The sequence below is a fragment of the Balaenoptera borealis genome, assembly GCF_965194805.1.
Source record: "Balaenoptera borealis genome assembly, chromosome: 2".
NCBI classification, from domain to species: Eukaryota; Metazoa; Chordata; class Mammalia; order Artiodactyla; family Balaenopteridae; genus Balaenoptera; species Balaenoptera borealis.
The window spans coordinates 12,756,047-12,777,962 of record NC_138867.1 but is presented as its reverse complement, the minus strand read 5'-3'; the positions used below and the strand labels follow the sequence as shown (position 1 = coordinate 12,777,962).

The 21,916-nt window shown below is 44.6% G+C and overlaps 1 protein-coding gene across 7 annotated transcripts in view; it reads right to left on the bottom strand.

The window, feature by feature from the left end:
• TRIO (trio Rho guanine nucleotide exchange factor) overlaps positions 1-21,916 on the bottom strand; it is a 373,499-nt gene that overhangs the window by 205,492 nt on the left and 146,091 nt on the right. For 6 of the 7 annotated variants that reach the window (XM_082381867.1, XM_082381868.1, XM_082381865.1 and 3 more), the window contains exons 3-7: positions 19,130-19,244; positions 11,657-11,849; positions 8,874-9,386; positions 6,870-6,992; positions 2,822-3,013 (exon numbers count right to left, since the gene is read on the bottom strand). In XM_082381867.1, coding sequence (XP_082237993.1) covers positions 2,822-3,013; positions 6,870-6,992; positions 8,874-9,386; positions 11,657-11,849; positions 19,130-19,244 — 1,136 coding nt within the window. Of the gene's footprint in view, positions 1-2,821; positions 3,014-6,767; positions 6,783-6,869; positions 6,993-8,873; positions 9,387-11,656; positions 11,850-19,129; positions 19,245-21,916 lie in introns of those variants that run through there. The other variant, XM_082381870.1, reaches the window with a different exon arrangement.

The following is a 21,916-nucleotide window of genomic DNA, read 5'->3' as shown; positions in this document are numbered from 1 at the left end:
TAAAATTCAAAAATCAAAACAAAAGACAAGAAAACCCACAAACGAACACCAACAGAAGAGCGCCCACAGAGACAGAGGGGCAGGCTGGGCACGCAGCACACACCCCTCCAAAGCCCAGCTGCCACCCTTCCGGGAAGGCTGCTTCCTTCAGTGACACCATTAACCACAGGGTCACAGAGTTGAGCCCTCTGTCACCGTAATCAGATTTAAATTCTTAATGAGAACTGGATGAGGGTCAAAGGAGTGGCTGTGATGGAAACCTTATTTATGATGTGCAGGTTCTGGTCCTTTCCCTACTGAGTGTATGAGAACAGCTGAAGCATAACTAGAAGACAGAGCATTTAAAAAGGGAACAAAGTTAATTAACCTATTCGGAGATCCCTCTCCTGGGAAGAGGAAAACTGCTTAGGAGGTGTGATCTTCTTCCACGCCTCTGAATGTCAGTGGAGGGGAAGATACACATTACACCTGCACTTGAGGGTAAGGAAACATTTTCGGAAGCCGACCTACGGTCGGTCCCGTCCGCACATTTCGGTTGCCGGGTGCAGGCCACACCGCCTCATTCCGGGCCCGTGAGAGATGCTGGCCTTTCTCACCTGCCCACTCTGTCCCTAAGGTCATGTTTGGCATCTTCTCTGGCCACTGATATGCAGGGACTGCAAGCGCTGTTAGAGCTCACGTGGGATCCCACGAAATTCTGTTCCACAATGTATTCAATCTAGTTGCATTTCCTTCAAATCCATAAATGACAGCCATTATTTTATCCAAATAAAAACACCTCAGGCTCTTTCAACTTTGCTGCATGTCTAAAAATTTTTATAATAAAACACTGGGGGGAAAACACCCCATGGCACCCACATTTCTACATTACTTTCAGGTAGGTCAGAGCAGCAATTAATCTTCTGGGTTTCTTTGCAATTCTGAAACCTGCCACAGTTAGAGAGAGTTTCCTGATGTGTTATTAATGCTTCAGACTATCCATTATTCCTTCCCCCAAGCAGCCTGTCCTTGTTCAACTTTATTCACATCATCTTCAAGGACCTTTCTCGGGGCCCACAAGCAACTCACACACCTCCCGGCCCAGGGGGTGGCTGCAGCCCACACTATACGCTACCATTCCAGATGGCACACGAGCGGGGCCCACACAGCTCTTCTCCCACCCACGATAATGTCCAGTGAACAACACACCACGACCCTGACAATGACAGGGACCAGAGGTGGCCACAGAGAAGTGCAGACAGCGCTGCTTTAGGCTGAAGGGGGCTCCTCTTACTTTAATTCAAACTGTTTCTGGGTGGGCGGGGCTTTGTTTCTCCTTTATCATCAAACTACCTAAATGCATAAAGTTAGCAGAAAACTCTGACCACTGAAACCTGCAAGTCCCTCCTCACAGCTTTCACATGAGACTATTAAGATTTTCTCCTCTTTCTATCCCACTCTGTTTCCTCAATTGCTTCACACTTTAAAGGTTTCTAGAGTTGAGATCACTCATAATTAGCACCTTGTGCAACATTCCAGCTGCCTTGCCAAGATGCCAGGCAAGATGGGGCCTCTACCTTCCCTTGTTGCCTTCACTCCTCAACAGAGACTGTTTCTAGATTAAAGGGATACTATTTCCTTCTTAGAAGCGTCAGTGCAAATCCCTACGAATGTAGGTTTCCTCCCATAACTATCCCTGAGGAAGCTCTAGTAGTGTTCTTCCTTTCAATTAAGGCAACCACTTGTGTCTTCCTAGTGGCCCGAAGTTCCTGAGCTTTCTTCCTCTATGTCTTGAGAAGGTGTTTCACCACCCAGGCTTCCACCACTAGCACGTGAGTCACAGCAATTCACTTACCTTTCGCTGTTTTCCAAGCGTGTTCACTGAAGCAGGTTTGCCTGTCTGTGGGCATGTGGGGAGCGCTAAGGGCACACATCACACGCTACCTCTGAAATAAGGTACTGTGCCCAGCACATCAGCAGATGAAGCTGACGTGAAGCCGAATCCATACAAATGACTTAGTAACTGTGAGGGACACTGGAAACCATACCCCAAAGCCACTTTCCCACCGCAGCCCCGGCTGGCAGAGCCTTGCCCCTGCCGCGGAGGCTGAGGACCCAGACCTGCCCTTCCCCGCGCCCCTGAAGCCAGGGTGTGGGCGGGCACCGCCCTCCTGGCCAAGGGGACTGCAGGGAAGCGGGCTGGGCTGGAGGGACCTTCTGCAAACACTGCTGCCCCGAGAAAGTGAGCGGACACGACACCGCTATCCTGCACGCGTGGGACACCACAGTAGAGGGCCGGCGCTGGGAGCTGCGGCACACACCTGGCACCCCAAGGGGATGGCCAGGCCCCGCCAGGAGCCCACCCAGCCCTGACACCACTGTGCGGCTGGAACTCCCTATACTTTGCAATTCCCTGTGTTGTGAGAAAAGAACTCAACAACCCCCGATGTCTAAACCTGAGAGTCAGGCTTTCTGTTACTTGCTGCCAAAGCGTCCTAAGTGGAATTCTCAAGTGACGAGGAGGAGGGACAGGAGGGGATAAAGAACAGCAGTTGTCGCTTACGGGTCCCTGCAGCGTGCCGGGCCCTGTGCAAGGCAGCTAATATGAATGATCTCATTCCACCATGAAACGGCCCCTCAAGTCCATGCTTTTATCTCCACTTTACAGACGAGGAAAGTACGGGACGAGGAGGTGGAACAGCGTGCCTGAGGTCGCACAGCGGGCTGAGGGCTGGGTACTGAGCGCAGCCGTGGACTTCAGGGCCCCAGCGTCCTCCCGGGCTCTGCCGTGTGAACACAGGGCTCCGGGGTGGGGGGACGGTGGTGGGTCCCAGGCACTGACCTTCTCGGCCTTCTGGTGGAAGACGGACGACATGTCCAGCAAGGTGCTGCGCTCGTCCAGGGCGGCCGCGAACGCCTTCCACTCCTGCTCCAGCTGACTGGCGATCTGCTTGATCTGCTGGGAGGCGTAGTGGCCCGACTCCACCAGGCGGTTGGCCACCGACATGATGCGGTTTATGTTCACGTACACGTTCTGCGAGGGGGGCAGAAAGGGGGGCTGGTCAGGGGAAGGCGCACGGGCCGTCTTCCCAAGAAATGCGGAGAGCGCTTGCTGAAAAGTCACATTTTAACAGCAGAATCAGCTGGGGGGTAATAGGACATGTGTTTTGCTATTTGGATTTCCATAAGCCACAGGTACTGGTTTCAGTTTCTATTTTTACAACTGCAAAATTACAGGTCAAATAGCTGGGAGGGATACTGTTAGGCACAAAGCAGTCACACACACAAGTGGGTGCACACAAATGCGCCATGACTCGCTTCTTGGCCTCAAATCCTGAAAAGGGTCCAGATGGCAAGCCGTTACCCAGAACTGCAGGAACCCACCACTGCAGTTTGCAACTAGAAGCCAGAAACTACAAACTATGTACTTAGCCACCAGAGGCTATTTTGTGTGAAAACAAGCTCTCCTTTCTACATAAGCCCAAGTCATCTTTCTGGTGCCAATAGAAAATCTGTAAATGGATTCACATTCACCAAGGAATATGAACTGGGGTACGAACAGAACAGTGCTGTATTCAAACTTTAAATCACACTTTTCTACTGTGTTGCAATCTCTGTCTTCAAGTCCACTAGCTTGCTGCAAAATTAGGGTGCAAGGTTTTTTTAAAAAAAAAGCATTTTTCTTGCAAAAGGAGTTCTCACTGTGGTATTTCCCTTCCCACCTTCAATCCTCTTTAAGGGTCGCACTGCGGCAGAGGCAGAGTGAGGAATGCACACCTTCAACAAATCCCAGGTTGTCGTTCTTCATGTATTCATTATTTATTATTTTTTGTGACGCATCACAACACTGCACCTTGCAATGGGTCTCCCCAAACCGTAGACTTATCTTTGGCTCCTCCGATTCTTGCCCCTAAATCAAATCTAATTACCCAACCTGCCCAAACTCCTCTCCAGTTTTCCTCCTTCCTGCCATGGTCCTCCACTGGCTCGCACTTGGACCCCTACATGAGCCTTGTCACTGTCACCGAGTCTCCAGCCCACCCAAGTAAGCGTCCTAGAGAATGCACTTGTCGTTCTGCCTCTGTACCTTCATTTACTCATTCCTTTCCTCCATTTCTGACCTAAACCTAAACTAGGTGGAGTCGCCTTCATCTGGGTTTAGAAAGCCAGACGCCAGTCTCGGAGGTATGTCTCTGGGCTGCAGGCTCAAATCAGCTACCACACGTCCGGGTGTCTGCAGCAGCAGGGAGGGGGTACTCTGTGAGGCTGTGACAGTCAGTCAGGGCCACAGTCCATGGGGAACTGGCCTCACTGCCTCATGTGGCATTAACGCTCTAACTAGCATCCTCTAGGTCAAGAGCAGCGCCTGCCCTTCTCATATGCATTCTCCCTCTCTGCTGACAGGTGACCACATTCATTAGGTTTTGCTTTCTCTGTGTCCTTAAAGAGGACAATCCACCCAAAAGGTCTGTTGGGAAGAGCTTCAGCAGATGCCCTCTGTTAGCATCTGGAGAAGAGCTGCCCATCTGGATGGCTCCACTGTGGGGCCCACGGAGGGGGGGTCCTTCCCACTTGATGCTGTTTCAGGGCCCTGGATTACTTTCATCCCCTCAAACACACTGTGCTCCGCACACAGAGGACTGCTCTATGCTTTATGCCTCGTCCATACCTCTGTCACTTACTGCAGGAGGAAGGAACCACGTGGCACACAGCCCAAATGAGTGCGTACACAAGCACGGCAACGTACAAACGTACAATTCCCTACGTTAGAAGTACCTCCACCTAGACTCTTATCGTCATAGCCTCTAAAAGTACCTGTGACAGGAGAATGAGCTCGACTGTTGCTGCCCCTTAAAATGCTTTCTTAAAAGATTATCAGCTTTGCTTACTGATATCTAGTACTTTCATTTTCTTTGTCAAAAAATGTTTAAAACACTGCAGATAGCACAAGAAAGGGCTGAAGGTTAACAGGCCCCAGGGTTCTGCACAAATAAATAACGTCCTAGACAGATACTGAGGACTCAGGGAGGTGTTGAGAACCAGGGGCTGGTAGGCTTGGAACGCGCTCCCAATAGCTGTCACCAAGCCGTGCACAGGGTTACCACATCCTTTTTGAATTAAAATTTTTACTTAGAGAAGTGATAAAAGTATATCATAGAAAAACAGAAAATATACTTAAACCTAAAAAAAATCACCCATACTTTTAAAAGAGTTTCTTACTATAATATACTAAAAATACTAACAGTATCTTTAATTAGATGATAACATCACTGATAATAACTACCATTTATCAAGTACTTACTTTGTGTTCAGCACTCTGCTTAGTGTCTTACACATACAGAGTAAGCAAAATAATATAACACCCTGTTAGGCAAAGATTATCCCCACTTTAGAGATTAGGAAACCGAGGCTCAAAGAGATTAAACAGACTGCCCAAGGTCATGCGGTAAACAAGAGTCAGAATTAAAAACCTCTACGTTCATAACACACACGCCTGTCTTCCACACATGCTTCCTCTTCTGCTGATTCCTCAATGTGTCATAGTAATGCTGGGGGGAGGGAGAGGACCCTTTCTGGTCATTTCTAGTTTTTACAAAATATATTTTAACATTTCAAGTTTTTAAAGTATGTGATATGGTGGGCTGAATGTGCCTTTCACCATAGTAGAAGTTTCAGATTATTCTGAAAAATTGATAGGAATTTTTTTAGGAAGAAATTCTTCTAAGACGCTTCCCCAAAGGCCCACATTTGCGTTCTCCTCACCTCTCCCCAGGCTGAATCATTTAACCCCAAAATTCTCTTACCTCAAACTTAAGAACAGTATCAAACTTTTGGGATAGTGTCTATTACAAACATTTTATCGCTGAATCTTATCTTTGAAACTACCCAAAGTGGAGCACTTTGTGGACTGATCTTTAATTAAACGGCATCTTACTGAACTAATTTAAACCAAGACCCCGCCTTCATATCGTTTCAATGCTCTTTAATGCACGTTACAAGGCTAAGAGGGTGAATTCTCATAATTCTGGCTCAAAGTCCACACCACAACTCTGTCTCTAAGGTGAAAATTTCTAGAATAACTCTCTAGAGAAGTAACCATATACCCTACAGAACAACATATAGCTTTACTGTAGTTATATTAACTCCAAAAATGTAATAAGACTGTTATTTAAAATTCATTGTTGGGGTCTTTTGGGGTGTTTGTTTGCACTGTAGTCTCACAGCAACCCCTGTCTAATCACAACAGGCCCAGGGCATCAAAGGGAGCCAAAGGATTCCAGGCACGGCTGACGTCCAGACCCGACGCCTTCCGTTCATCTTGGGAGGACCGCTCATGTTTGAGGAGAAATGAAGGATTCCCTTGAGGTGAGCAGCAGACTGGCTTATTTCTTCATCGTGAAGGGCAGGCAGCCAGCAAACTGACAGTGCGTTGGTTCGGGAGACTCACTCGGCCTCTGAAAAGCTCTCCGGAGCCCCAGCGGGCTCCCAGGAGGTACAGCACAGAAGCCAGCCTCAAAACCATGCACGTGGAACGGGCCAAGTAATTGGTTCGAGTTTCACTGGTTTGTCTGTTTGCTTGTTTTCGCTTTTGTTTGCTTAAAACTTAAAACAAGCTACGTAAACACTGCTCCCACAGAGAACTTCCCGCACCTGGAGGTCAGCCGCTGCCGCTGAACTGTCAGAAGCCCCCGCATGGGCTCCCGGCAGTGTGCTGGGAATGATCTGTGTAAATACCTCCCGTTTTATACTTTCACAGGCAGGATACCTCTGTTCCCACAGGATCTTACCATGCAGTTCATGGCAAAGGGTTGTGCTGGGAATGATCTGTGTAAATACCTCCCGTTTTATACTTTCACAGGCAGGATACCTCTGTTCCCACAGGATCTTACCATGCAGTTCATGGCAAAGTGGTTGTGCTGTGTCTGAAGCTCCATTGCATGAGGATGGCTGGTCCCGATCTCAGTGTAGCTGTTCAGAAACAGGCCCTTGTTGTGCGTGATCCAGTCAAACATCTACCGGAATGAAGAAAGACAACCTGGAATCACTCCAGAAAAAGCAATGACTGGCGCGCTCCCAGCACGGGACCGAACCAAGAAAGAGCGGCGTCTTTCCTCTGACAACCTCTCAGGCGCCAGGGCCCAGAAGATTCTCGACTTCTAACCAGTCAGCAGCTCTGAACTTGTAGGAGCTACAAGGAAAGCTTATCTAGTGCGTTCCTTTGACAGGTGAGGGACTAAGGAGCAGATAAGTAAAGAGAGGTATTCAAATCCCCCAGGCTAATTAAAGCTCTAATCTTCTGACTCTCAACCCAGTCTCTCTGCTATACTGAACTACATCATTAGGCACACTGCTCTGCAAAAAAAGAAGACCCATTAGGTGAAGTTACAAACTTACAGGTTTCTGGATGGGCTTTGCTGTGACCACAGATTACTGACAGCAATTCCAATGACTAAAAGATTATGCCCTTTAGTGCAAGAATTAAAAAAAAAAAAAAAAATCCCTGTGCAAATGCAAACAATAAAATTTACCATAAAAATAAAAAGAAATGGGGAAAACTTTAACAGTGGCGTCTCTCTTAAGATTCAATACAGATGCTACCTGGAAAAGGATGTTAATTTCACTGTTCCCAGGAAAACATTTAAGGAAAAAGAAATGATTATCAATTAGCACTGCTTCTGTGATGTGAATGAGACTTCCAGGGACAGTCACCTGTTTGTCTAGTAATTGAAAGGAAGATTTTCTAGTGTCTTTGACAAGGCACTACAGTTGAACCTTGAACAACACGGGTTTGAACTGCACAGGTCTACTCATACGCAGATACTTTTCAACAAATGAGTACCTATATTTTCATTTTACACATCTTTAAATTAACTAGGTGTGGGGAAAAGTTGTGTTCAACTAGAGATCACGACATATGGAATCCAAAGGACTAGAGTTGGAGTCCTGATTCTATCCAAACTGCTCCAGCTTGCTGTCCTTGGTGAGTCATTTATCAATTCCTTTGTCCTGGAGGCAGAGAGAGCAGTCTGGATTTTCAAGGGCACAAAGCGTCAGCATGCCTACTCCCATGTTGTTCAAGGGTCAGCTGTACTTTAAACATAAAGAGAGGTTAAAAGCTTACCAAATAATATTACTGGAAAACAGTGGTGGATTGTCACCTTTCAAAAGGTCCTTTTATATCAAAGATTTTTAACGTTTTTTAACTTTACAAAAAATTTTCCTGTCCATGAAAAAAAATTCAGTGAGCTCAAATTAAGAGGGATCAATTCACTCATGTTCACGGCTTGCAACGTATTCCTGTAAATAAGTGTCCTGCTTTCACATTGCTGAGACAGACAAGAGCTCACTTTGGCCAGTTGGTTTGACTGGAGCACGATAAGGAAACATGAAACCATAAGTAATTATTGCCTCTATTTCCCAGAAGCTATTATTTTTAATTCATTACTCGCCTTTTATTGTAAAAACATACTCAACAGTAGATCTGAAGGGTGTTTTCGCACTGGCTTTTATGAGTGGAAGAGCAGTTATTAGAAAAATACTCACATGGACAACTACTGCTTTCAATAATATATCGTACTAAGTTTACACTCTTTTAATTGAAAATATTCTCGTCTATCTTATAGGCATTCTAAACCAAACTATTAGTAATAAGCAACTCTAAGTTTCTAGAAGAGCTCTGCATTGCACGGTGAGTAGCACCGGAAAGCAGACTGAGGGCTGATCTCTGAACCGACACTGCTGGTCTCCCCCCCACGCCATGCGAGTAGCTTACCCTTCCCCAGCCCTTTCACTCTGCCCTTTCTCCTGACCAAACCAGCCTCGGCTGCTGAGACCCAAGCATCCAGGAAGCCTCCCTCCGTGGCGCATTTTAGCATCCCTCCCCCGCCTTTTACCTTCTCAGCATCCTGTTCAAACAGCCTCAGCTGAAAGCACTGGTCCAGCTTCAGCTTCCTCACGTGCCACATCTGATGCAGGTGCTGCCGCGTCGAATGCAGCCTGTCCAGCATGGCGGACACCTTGGGCAAGAGGCTCTGCAGGTCTGCGTTGCCTGACCCCGAGTTCTTCTTGGGAAAGCTGTCACTGCTCTGAATCGTCTGCAGCAGCTTCTGTCCCTCTAAATCCAAGTCCTCTATGGGGGCCTTAATCACCTTCTTCTTCAGCTGGGAATGTTCCTCGATCATATTCCGAGCCCCCTCCAAATCCTGAGGCAACTCCTTCTTAGCTAGGATGTCCTGAAGTTCCTCCAGCCGAGACAGCATGTGGGTGGCATTGCTAATGTAGTCTTCAAAAGCAACTCGGATTTCAATCCATTCTTCGTGGTTGTATTCCAGGCAGCCGTCAAATTCGGGCGTTAGCTGAGAAGGGTCAACTACTTTGGTAAGGCCTTCTAAAGAGACCATATTTGTCTTAAGGGGAAAGAAAATCATGTATGAGAAGATGAACCAATCTTATACCGTCTTATCATAATGCAGTTTGCAATGCTTAATCACAGATTTTCAAACTTAAAGCAAGTAATCCATTTATAGAAAACGTAACATACCTTGTTCTGGCCCCATAAAAACAAATGTAAATGAAAGAGGCATTAGTACAGTCAGTGAACGACAAATCCATTAGAGCAACACATATATGTCAGTTGCAATACCCAAAATTATAGAATCATATGAATTTCAGGACAGCTAAAGATATTAGATTTCTTTCCAAGAATGCGGAAATTAACCCACTATCTTAGGCACATTAGAATATGAATGGCTTTTTTTAAATGTAGAAAATACACAAGGGTTAGCAAGAAAGCTGGCAGAAGCTCTTCTCTCAAAGTTGGAGAGAGGGAACGCTTCATTCACTGCAATAATCGGCAGCGATTCTGAGCAGTGCAAGTATTGTACTCAATAACATCATCGACTACATTCCAATCTAACAAAGTTTTAGCCAATTACAACCTGAGCACGAAATCTTCATCTCATCCTATCAGAAGATGACGCAGAGTTAATATTAGTATTATGCCTCAAGGAAAACATAACTGGGGGTGAGGCGGGGGGAGTTAAATATGAAGACAAAGGAAAAGGAAAAAGATGTGTGGCCTAGAACCAAAAGATAAAACAGAGAAAGGCTCGTTTAGCCCCATCTCTGTCACCTCCAGCCTTAGAGAAACCTACAACTGTATCTCTGTGCTGTTTGGCATAAGAAATGGCAAAAGGCAGCAGAGTGGGAAAGAGGGGCAGCTCCTACTCCAGCACTTTTGCCTGAAGTGTGACTGCAGGTTCATCCCTGTCTCGTCTGCCCAGACTTTAATAATGTCCATGGAGACAATCGCTTCACAGACAGAAGCACGTGATAATGTACAGACAAGTTCAATAGAAAAGCCAGTGCAGGAAAAACTTTTAAAGGCCCAGAGGGAAAGATCACAATTAGACACGCAAAAACCTGCATACATTATACCACCATATCGTTATTTCTGCTTAAAACGTGTATCATTAAATACAACACACTCTACATTCTGCGTCAAGTGAATAACTAATATAATATCCAACAAACTGTCCTCCAAAATCACTTCTTCTTGTGTGTGAAGATAAAGGCTTACTGGTTTCACCTTTCATCTAAACCTCTTGGGTGTAGTTTCAAATTCAAATTAAAACTAAGTTCAGATTTCAGGTTGCAAATCAGTACCATGGATTGAGAAACTTTAAAATGCAAGTAATGTACCCATGAAAAGACACTGAAAAGTGTAACATGTAACATAAAGTTTAAGAATTAATATTGTGTGGTATGTTTAATACTATTATTGTTGTTAACCTTGAAATACGTGAATACATTCACTGAAACCTAATGTTTGGGCAAAGTGGCTAGAAGAAGCGATCTATTCAACTAAAAATTATTATAATTCATTGTTAGAAAATACTTAGATTTTATTACAGAATATGGCATGAATCAAGTTTCCAGCTGGCCAGAATACTTTCTCCCCATAACCATCTGATGAACCCAATTGCATCAAAGCCTTGTCAGAACCCTGGTAGCTTAAGGAGAGCAGTTTCCAGGGGAAAGGAGAGTAAGTCAGCTGGTTGAGGTCTGTTTTACACACTATCTGAAAGACAACGACCTTGTGTGCTAATTGAATCCAGAGCCCCACATAGGTTTTCAAGGAACCTCTCCCTTTTCATAAACAAGAGACCTGATGTGTGAAATACATGGCACACCGTCCTCTCCAGGACACAATGAAAAGTCCGTCTCTCCCACACATTTTCCTCAGGAAATGTGAAGTTGGGCATTTCTCCCTAACATTCCCTTATTTCCAAGGCTGAGGTAACGATGATGACTCTGAAGCCACCTAAAGCCACTTGCACTGAACAGTAAAGCTATTTTATCCCGTGAAGTAAAAGGAAACAGGCTTCTCTTTCTAGGACACACGCTTTACACCCCAGTAGCCCCATTACCCAGAAACAAGAGGCCTGGAACCTAAACCCTCCATGGGCAAAACACCCACTGGGATAAGGCGAGAAACAAGCCTAATTGTGTTATTTTACACAATAACTAATTTTGCATGTCATATGTACGTCAGATATGCAGTTCTTGTTGAATATGTGGTTTTTAAAAATCTATAACCAGCCTAAAATGATGACGTTAAAGCTGTTAATAAACCACACCTACTGGTTTAGTTGGTCTGGCTACACAGGGAAGTTACCTCAAATTCAAATTTAGAACTGCCAAAATTAGTCCTCTGTTTCTGCCAAAAGTTGTCTGGCTTGATTATCAGTGCAACGTGAATGCAGCAGGGGAAGGACTCCTGCAATATCTTCAGCAGAGGCTTGATAGAGTCCCACTTGGACCCACGCATGTCCACGATCACCGTGAATCCTCGCTTGCAGACTTCTTCACTGCAGAGAAAGAAAGGACAGGCTGAAACCACGCAATTCACACCACTTTTTCTGGTCTGAGTCCTGCTGGGCAAGGCCGATTCTGCTTCCGTCCTCCTGCTGCCTGCGGGGCACCTCCCTCCACCCACCGCCTGGCTGGCCGGCCCTTGTGCCCAGGGAGCTGGCGGACGAGAGATCATTACAGAAAGAGCGTAGGTCTCACCCGTGGTCCTCACCCTCCCTGGTACCTTAACAGAGCAGACTGACTATTCACGCACAGGGTTCAACCTCAAAAACCTTCAAACTTTTTCTTTTGTGTCCACGGTTTTGCACCTTCCCTTCTCTTTAGGAGAAGAGCAATGACCGTCCTGCCCATTTCTCTGGTCTTTTGTGCGTTAACTGATCACACATGCTGTCTAGTAACTGTTAGGGCCACTAAACAGCAGGGACAGAATCCCAGCAGCACGCGCAGAGCAGTGAACAGCAGTCACGCGGACTCCGGGGTCACAGGAGCTGACACCACCTCCACCGGCGTGCTGGTGATAGCAGGAGTTTTTGAATGTCCCAGTTTATTCCCCTGAACTTGTCCCAGGCCCCTGAGCTACCTCAGAAGTTCTCAGGTGTGATCCACCCGCCCCGGGGATCCCTGGCACCCTTCTGGCGGGGTCTGTGGGGTAAAATCTAGTAATACTGAGACTTGTCTATCTTTTTCTGCTGGTGGCGCACAGGCCACAGTGGACACTGCTGGCTCTTAGCACAAGTCAAGGCAGGACTAGGAGTCACGTATTCTTCCTCTCCACGTTCTAGCTGTTAAAACAAAAGAGCCAGTTTCTCTTAAGAATGTCCTCGATGAAGAAATAAAAATTATTAACTTTATTATATCTCAACCTCTGAGTACACGGGAAATATATAGAAAGCACATCTGCAATAAAGAAAAAACAGAAGTCAGAGTGTTCATAAACATGGGTTAAAAATCCATAGTCTCCCTTCACACTACATACAAAAATAAACTCAAAATGGTTTAAAGACTTAAATGTAAAACGTGACACCATAAAACTCCGAGAAGAGAACAGAGGCAAAACATTCTCTAACATAAATTGTAGCAATATTTTCTTAGATCAATCTCCCAAGGCAAAAGAAACAGAAGCAAAACGGTGGTGGGATGAACTGGGAGATTGGGATTGACATATATACACTACTGTGTATAAAACAGATAACTAGTGAGGATCTACTGTATAGCACAGGGAACTCAGTGCCCTGTGATGACCTAAATGGGAAGGAAATCTGGGAGGGAGGAGATATATGTATATTATACATATAGTTGATTCACTTTGCTGTACAGCAGAAACTAACACAACATTGTAAAGTAACTTATACTCCAATAAAAAAAAAAAAAAAAACCCTAAACAAATGGGACCTAATCCAACTTAAAAGCTTTTGCACAGCAAAGAAAACCATCAAGAAACCGAAAAGACAACCTACAGAATGGGAGAAAATATTGCAAATGATGTGACTGATGGGGGTTAATATCCAAAATATACAAACAGCTCATACCACTCAGTATCAAAAAAACAAACCACCGAATCAAAACAAAAAGGGCAGAAGACCTAAATACACATCTCTCCAAAGAAGACATACAGCTGGCAACAGGCAGATGAAAAGATGTTCAACATCACTAATTACTAGAGAAGTGCAAATCAAAACTACAATGAGGTATCACCTCACGCCAGTCAGAATGGCCATTATCAAAAAGTCTACAAATAATAAATGCCTGAGAGGGTGTGGAGAAAAGTGAACCCTCGTACACTGTTGGTGTGAATGTAAACTGGTGCAGCCTCTATGGAGAACAGTATGGAGGTTCCTCTAAAAACTAAAAGTAGAAATACCATACGACCCAGCAATCCCACTCCTGGGCATATATCCAGTGAAAAGTGAAAACTTTAATTAAAAAATATACATCTCCCCCAATGTTCCTAACAGCACAATTAACAATAGCCAAGACACGGAAACAACCTGAGTGACCATCAACAGACAAACTGGGTTAAGAAGATGTGGTACATACACACAATGGAATATTACTCAGCCATAAAAATGAAGGAATATTGTCATTTGCAGCGACACTGACGGACCTAGAGATCATCTTACTAAGTGAAGTAAGTCAGATAAAGACAAACATTATATGATATCACTTATATGTGGAATCTAAAAATAATACAAATGAATCTATATACAGAACAGAAACAGACTCACAAACATAGAAAACAAATTTATGGTTACCAAAGGGAAGGGGGCTGGGGGGAGGGATAAATTAGGAGTTTGGGATTAGCAGGTACAAACTACTATACATAAAATAGATCAGCAACAAAGATTTACTAGCACAAGGAACTACATTCAATATCTTGTAATAATCAACAATGGAAAGTAATCTGAAAAAAATATACCTAACTGAATAATTTTGCTGTACACCTGAAACTAACACAATATTGTAAAGCGACTGACTACACTTCAAAAATTTTTTAATAAAAAATGTCTAAAAATAAAGTGAGACCATTATAGACAGGAAAAAAAAAAATCCATAGTCTCACCTAAATTTAAGTCGAAATTAAAACCCATTGCACACTCTCTCGCATGAGCTGACTCCCCTACCTTCTCCCTTCCCCCGCCTCCCTGCCCTCCCCACTCCCTCACACGCCATTCCTTTCCTTATCTTTTGATTCATACCAGTAGAGTAACGGACACTCCAAGTTCCTATGACAACTGCATCAGTGTAAGAGGCATACTCCCAAAAACATTCCAAAAAAGCCCGTGGGGACAGAATCCGAGTAGATGCCGGTTCACAGTCCTAGGAACACAGCCCTAAAAGCCCCAGGGAGAAAACAGACTGATCCAACACACCGGCTTATCACCCCAGTGTGGAAAGCTGCGAGGAGTGATCTGATTAACTTCTGTATGAACGTGAACTGAAAAACAGTTACCACTTGGCTCAACACCCCTCGTGCTGTCACTCCTCCGGTCTCAAGTAGGTCCTGGGCCACGATCCAGGGAGCGTCTCGGGTCTCCTTCACAAATCCTTAGAGGTAGCTGGGCACTCCCAGAAATGTTTCCTAAAATCCCCCAGGTCACTGAAATGAAGCATTCTGAACTCCCTCGGGTTCTAAAGGAGCTTGCCATCCTGCAAGAGTCCATTCAGTAGAAACTTCTGGGCTCCAGAGCTCCCTGGGGCCGGACCTGCCTGAGCAGGAGGACGTCGGATGTCTGCTGCCCGGCTGGGACCTTGTGCTCCAGACTCTCACGTTCTGCTGCTGTGCACCAAAGACAGCAGGCTGTCAAGCAGTAGGTTCTGCTGTTGTATGAGCCGCTGTTTGGTGCCTGCGCTTTAAGCATCGGTCTTCCCCTACCAAGCTAAATTCTCCGGCAGCCTTTCTCCTCACATAGCCCTACACAGTGTGTACATAAAACTACAAAGCCCCTCCACTTGACGGGGCTTAGAAGGAATCCTGAATAACTCCAGGCTTAACAAGAGGAACAAGCTGGAGAGAGACACAAGCAAAAGGTGCCCTGAGCTTACACCGTTTACGGAAGGATTAACCAGTCACCTGCCTCCGCCATCCAACTGTTCCCACCAGTGACTTACAAGTAAAGCAAGCAGCACACCAACTGGGCTGGGAGTGCACATCCTTTGCACCCATCTGTCTTTATCAAGTTAAAAGCCACGCATTATTAAGAAAGCAGTGACTTGCAAACATTACCAAAGCCAGCTCTATTTCTGAGCATCTAATGAACAAGTACAGCCGCTACAGAAGGGCTCCGTGCCATGCTCTTCCTTCAAGACACTGCTCACTGGAAAGTGTGACTTATTAACCAGGTATTTTAGCAGTTTTACCTAAGAGCCTCATTTTAGCTGTGAGATTTTTTTAAATGTAGATAAAATTAAGGTCCTTTTTCAATTCAGGTGTCTAAAAAAGAAAAACTCTCCTTTCTTCAGTTCCTAGATGAAGAAGGTACCTTTTTATATGAATGTTCATGAATGAATCAACTCAAAAGTTTCACATTATTTCATTCGTGACAAAAGAGAGCCAGAGTGGTTTATCCATTTAGTTGCTATAAGTCATTCTAAAGAAGCCAAAACGTTCTAGAACATAATGAGTATAATTCAAAAGAGCAATAAACACCTAGAGATGCACCAAGACTAACGTGATTATCATTTCTGTGCAGGAGTCCCGATTACACCATGAAGAAGTTCCGCTATGACTTTTCTCCTACACATTTAAGAAAAAGTTCCCTTGCAAATTAATCATATGAAAACCAATCTATTATTCTAATTGTTTGTTTGTTTGTTCTTTAAGGAATGGAGAGGGGAGGGAAGGTGGCCCAAACAACAGTACTCAAAACTAGTCACCACTCTCAGATCACATTATGTTTAACTCTGGGGGCCACATTTTAAGAGGCAAAGACAATCAGGAGGCCACGCAGAAAAAAACAAACAAGGTGATCTGGTTCTAGAACACATGGCAAAAAGAAAAACAACTGAAGGGAAGTCGAAAAGCAAATACGAAAGATGGACATTACTGTACTACTTCTGAGACAGCTACCATGAGTCAGAAGCTGTGCTGGGCATGTACATAAATAATCTTACTTAATACAGTGATCCGAGAAGTACAGATTACTATCACATCTAGTAGATCAGAAAACCCATAAAATTAAGTAAGCAGGTCGGTCCGTCTGACTCTGACCCCCAAGCTTTCCCGGATGGCACACTTCTCCAAACCTGGGAATGTGTAGCCCTGTAACTGTCCGGCTGAGGGGCAGCCAGAGGCTATCAGCACATCGCAGAAAACATCGACAGTGGTGGACAGAGAAAGGAGTCCCACAGGACACCCTCCCCCTGCCCCTCCCACTGCCCAGGACTGTGTATTTCACTCTGAAACCGTAACAACAAATTATAGACTCAAATAAAGAACAAGTGAACCCACAAGTCCCAAAAAATTCACACACCGCTAATCTGATGATGATCACCGATCCCATTGTTTGGCTAAACCAGAGCACTCCCACCTCTGCAGCCTCCCTGGAGGCACTGAGGCTCTCCGTCAGTCGCTGTAGGACCTGCGGTGGACCTGGAGAGGACTCTTTTTGTGGCCACTTCTATTTGGACCACTGTGAAACCTTCCTCCACTATCACTTGGCAAACGCATCATTTACACACAAATTAATCCCGTCTCTCTCATTTGCTCATTAACCAAGAACAAGAAACTGGCATTGCCTGTCACTTGAAATTGTAAATACAAAAGCAAATCCAGGCAATGAAATGAACTGACTGTGTTCAGTGCTTGGAGGGTTACACTACACACTGAAGAACTTATGAGAGAAATGAGAGAATATTTGGGATTTGCTATATTTTCTTGGGAAAGTAGACAAGATGGGCAGAATCCAATAATCGTTGGAGCTGGATGATGGGCCCGTGGGTGTTTGCTTCTCTCTAGTTTTGTTTACACTCACGATTCCCAGGACAAAGTTTTGTGTTTTTTTTTTTCAGTAGGTCATCCAGATGATTCAAAATATACCTGAATCAATTTTTTTATGATATCAATGAAAAGAAAAGTAATTTTTTTATATTTATAATCAATATGGATTTCAAAACCAGAAAGCAAGTTGCCAAAGTTATATACAGAATTCCAACGATTTAAATGTTTTCTAAAAGATCACCTGGGTGAAATTCAACTTGTGTTTCATTAAACTATACACCAAGCATCATTATGAATGGCAGGGATTTGTTTTTTCACATCATCGTCTGTATCTATTTCTTTTTCATCATTAGCACAGCACATGGTACACAGTAAGAGCTCAGTAAGTAGTGGCTGTAAACTGTGTTGTTATTTATGTGACAGTGAGTAGTAAATAACTTCTAAAACTCTTTCCAACTCTGTGATTTCAACAGTTCAACAGGCCAAGAAAACATCACAGTAAGAGGAAAGGGAAACTTTTCCACATATTTAAGCAGGGGCCCGTTAATATGTTACTGATGATTTGATGTAATAGCTTTCCCACAAAGGATACCCTACAGAAAAACCCAAGAACTCCCTCTGAAGCTCAGACCATCGACGCCAAAGCTGACCTTCCTCAGCCACAGTGAGGATGGGTTGCCAGAGGACAGTGCTGTTTCCCTGGCTGGTGTCAACCCAAAGAGGTTGGGGGAGAGTCACAAGACCTGCACCGTGGGCGATCTGTTACACTTACCTCAAACTTTAGAATCCATTACGCTGGACCATCTTTTATTATTTTCTTGCATAACATGTTCCTTACGGTTACTCTTTAGTCGATATTATGACCGAGCATCCTTTTTCACGCGCTCGTTCAGTCTCCTAGGAAATCCCTCTTCACTGTCGCACGTCAGTCGTGCCCTGCTTTAGCACACCCCCTTCTGGGGTGAGAGTACCTCTTCCTCACAGGGGGTCCCGCTCCGACCCCCGGCACACAGCCACCTCTTATGCCAGGCCTGGCTGTATGCTTGGATTATATCAGAGCAGTATTTTGTTTTCCAAAAATTAATCTTAACCATTAAATGGAGATGTTAATGTTGGGGGAAGGGGAGGGTTTCCTCTACCAGTTGTCAGCTTACTCTGTAGGTAAAACCTCAGTAATATGTTTCTAGAGCATAAGTGAAGATGCCAGACTCCTCAAGTATACACACTGGCCAACTGCTATTAACTGTTCCTCACTTCAGGGCTCTCCAGAAAATAAAAGCCTTGCTGTTCCTTGTGTTCCTCGGCGTCTACGCTAAAAATCCCCCTGGCTGTCACTAGTGGGTCGCAGATTGAATGAGAGTTCCCACACTTGATGTCCTGGCACATTAGCTGGTAGGGATTCTGAATGCCCTGCAAAGTTCACGCTACAAATCAACCGAATACTTCCCAAGAACTGAAGCGCAGCACGGAGCCAGAAAGGTCCTCTCGGAAACCACACTTCTTGGTGAGCCTCTGGCCTGCTGGGCCTCGGTTATCAGGATTGGGCCTCGGTGATCAGGACCGTCTCTGCTTTAGCTCCGCCTCGGGCACCACGTCCCAAGGTCCCAGCCCAGTGGCCAAGCCACCCCCATCGTCACCACACAAGGCTCCTCACTCAGAACACTGCCCTTCTCGGCCCCGCTCCCAGGAGGGTCACAACAGGAAAATACGGAGAAAGGTCACGATTTTAACTTGACAGCACTCTGCTTAGAATCCAGGCTCCTGTGGGCTGTTTCCTGGGAAGTGTGTGCAGCGCTGCACCTCTGGGACGGGGACCAGCCACGACCACGCGGGACTCACCTGGGGATACAGGCCAGGTAGGAAATGAGCCTCCGGAGGTCCTCCTGCCGTATCCTGTCATGATTGCTGCGGGCCGGGAAGGTTAGGATGGGACCCCCGCGTTTATCTCTGCCACCTGGAAACAAACATGTGGAAGAGGCTCAGACAGAAACAAGAGGAAACAGGGCTCTATGGGCCACTGGGCGCCCAGCATCGCAGCCCGCCCACCCACCCACTCTCGCGAAGCTGTGCCCCCAGCCCTCCTGGCCCGGCAGGACCCCGTGAAAGGCCGGCGCCCCTGGCTCCGCTGAGACAGGCGGCAATGCCATCCCTCCCAGGACGCCGGCGACAAAGTCTGAGTTTTGCACACCACATGGAAGGTATCACAGAAGGCCTTGGCTCTTTCTTCCAGTGTTTGTTCCCTCCTTTATTCAGTTTCGTGTTTGGAGAGAAAAAAAGGTTTCGTGTATACGTGCTTCCATCACCTTAAACTCCCACCTCCGGGGACTTCCCTGGTGGCACAGTGGATAAGACCCTGCGCTCCCAATGCAAGGGGCCCAGCTTCGATCCGTGGTCAGGGAACTAAATCCCACATTCATGCTGCAACTAAGGAGCTTGCCACCCGCAACTAAGGAGCTTGCCGGCCACAGCTAAGGAGCCCGCCAGCCACAACTAAGGAGCCCAAGTGCTGCAACTATGACCCGGCACAACCAAATAAATAAACAAATATTTTAAAAAACAAACAAACCACCTCCTCACGCGCTCTCTGTCTCCCTCTCTCTCTCTCCTCCACACTGTCCCCTCTCCCTCCCTCCCCTGCACACTCAGCTCTCTCTTTGCTACCAACCAAATTGGGCTTTAACTCATGAAAGGGAAAAGACAGGAATGTTCTTCAAACTCTGCGCTGATGGCTACTTTATATAATCTGGGATCCAGGGCACCTTCCCCTCTCAAGGGCAGTACCTGACCCCTGTGGTCAAGCTTCCCCACTCTCTCACACAAAGCCACACACACACAAAAGAAAAAAAGAGAGAGAGAGAGGGCGAGATTGGCACAAAAGAATTTTCAAATAGAACTAAATTAGCTTAAGAACTTTAGAAAAATTACATTACACACTAAGCACAAATCTCACGTGACTGGCCTTTGACAGGAAGGCAGAAACACTTCTCATGAACACATATACAATCCTAAGGAAGTCTGCTGGGGATCACTGAACATTTCTGGTGAAACTACTATATTTATTTTACTACTTCTATTAGGGTTTTCAGAAAAGAACACAGAGAAAGAAAATTTTGTTTTCCCAAGTGTATGCTTCATTTAGTTTTACAGCTCTGGTCATCTGTTTCTAGCAGTACAGCAATAAGATCTCAAAATTCAAGCCACAACATGAAACAACTATTTTCTCATCTTAATTATTTACCTTGTCAGCAGAGGTAAATGAAAAATCAAGCAAAAAAAAAAAAAAAATGCAAGCAAGCAAACAAACAGAAAACCAAATTCTTCACTTTTAGAATACCAAAAACATATTCAGCAGAAGATGTTGCATTTTAAAAACACATTTTTACCAACACGGGTCTTTACCACGTCCTAGAATGATTAACAGTTCCTCTAAACAGTAATGAAACTAAATGCTGATTCTGAACACTTAAACTGACCCACATGTACTGTTAAGTTACGAAGCCCGGGAAGATGTTAAATTATTTATAAATCCAATAACCCAGGTATTAAATAGGAACAACACTACATCACAGCTGACAAACGCTAGGTATGGCATCGAGTGCCTGACACACGCGTTCTGATCTGATCATCACAATGATCCTGTTAGGAGATTTCCTCACGCCGGCTTTATCATGAAAGATACTGAGGCTCAAAGAGCTTATATAAAGACAAATGGACCATGCCAGCATGTCACAATTGGGCCCTTCGCCCTGATAAGAACTTGCATAATTTTTCAAACTAGTGGTTTTACTTCTTTCTAAATAATAAAAATATCAGAAGGAATGAAAGGTACTATTGACAGTGAGAAGCAGTAAATTATTTAATTATTTAGATTTCAAACAGTAACAGATTTGCCATTTTAATATACATCATTGGAGATCTACTTATTTGTTAATAGCCTGTTACTCATTTGGAAAAATAAGCCAGTGGACAATATTTTTCTATTGTACTTTTCAGAACCATTTTGTCTCATTACTCTGGTTTTAGCTGAAGAATTGTATTACGTGTGGAGAGTAAAAAATTTAAACACTGAAAAAAAAAGTGAGAAGCAGTATTGTTGTAAATGGTAGAATGACATTATAAAGTAATCTTCTAAAATACCAGACAGTAATTTTAGGGAAAAATCATTGGCTCTAGTATTTTTGGAATACCTGTTGTCCCCAAGATAAGACCAGTAACAACTGCAGTATTTTTTATTTCCCAACATCTTTCGTTCCTTTCAAAACAGAATCAATCTCCTTGATAAACAATATAAGAGAGACCTTCCGGATGGTGGAGGAGTAAGACATGGAGATCACCATCCTCCCCACAAATACATGAGAAATACATCTACATGTGGAACATCTCCTACACAACACCTACTGAATGCTGGCAGAAGACCTCGGACTTCCCAAAAGATATATACTTTCTTTTCCTTTTTCTCTTTTTGTGAGTGTGTATGTGTATGCTTCTTGGTGTGATTCTGTCTGCATAGCTTCGCTTTTACCAGTTGTCGAGGGTTTTGTCTGTCCGTTTTTTTTTCTTTTTTTCTTTTTTACTTTTTAATTTTTTTATTTTTAATAATTTTTTAAAATTTTTTATCTTAAAGAC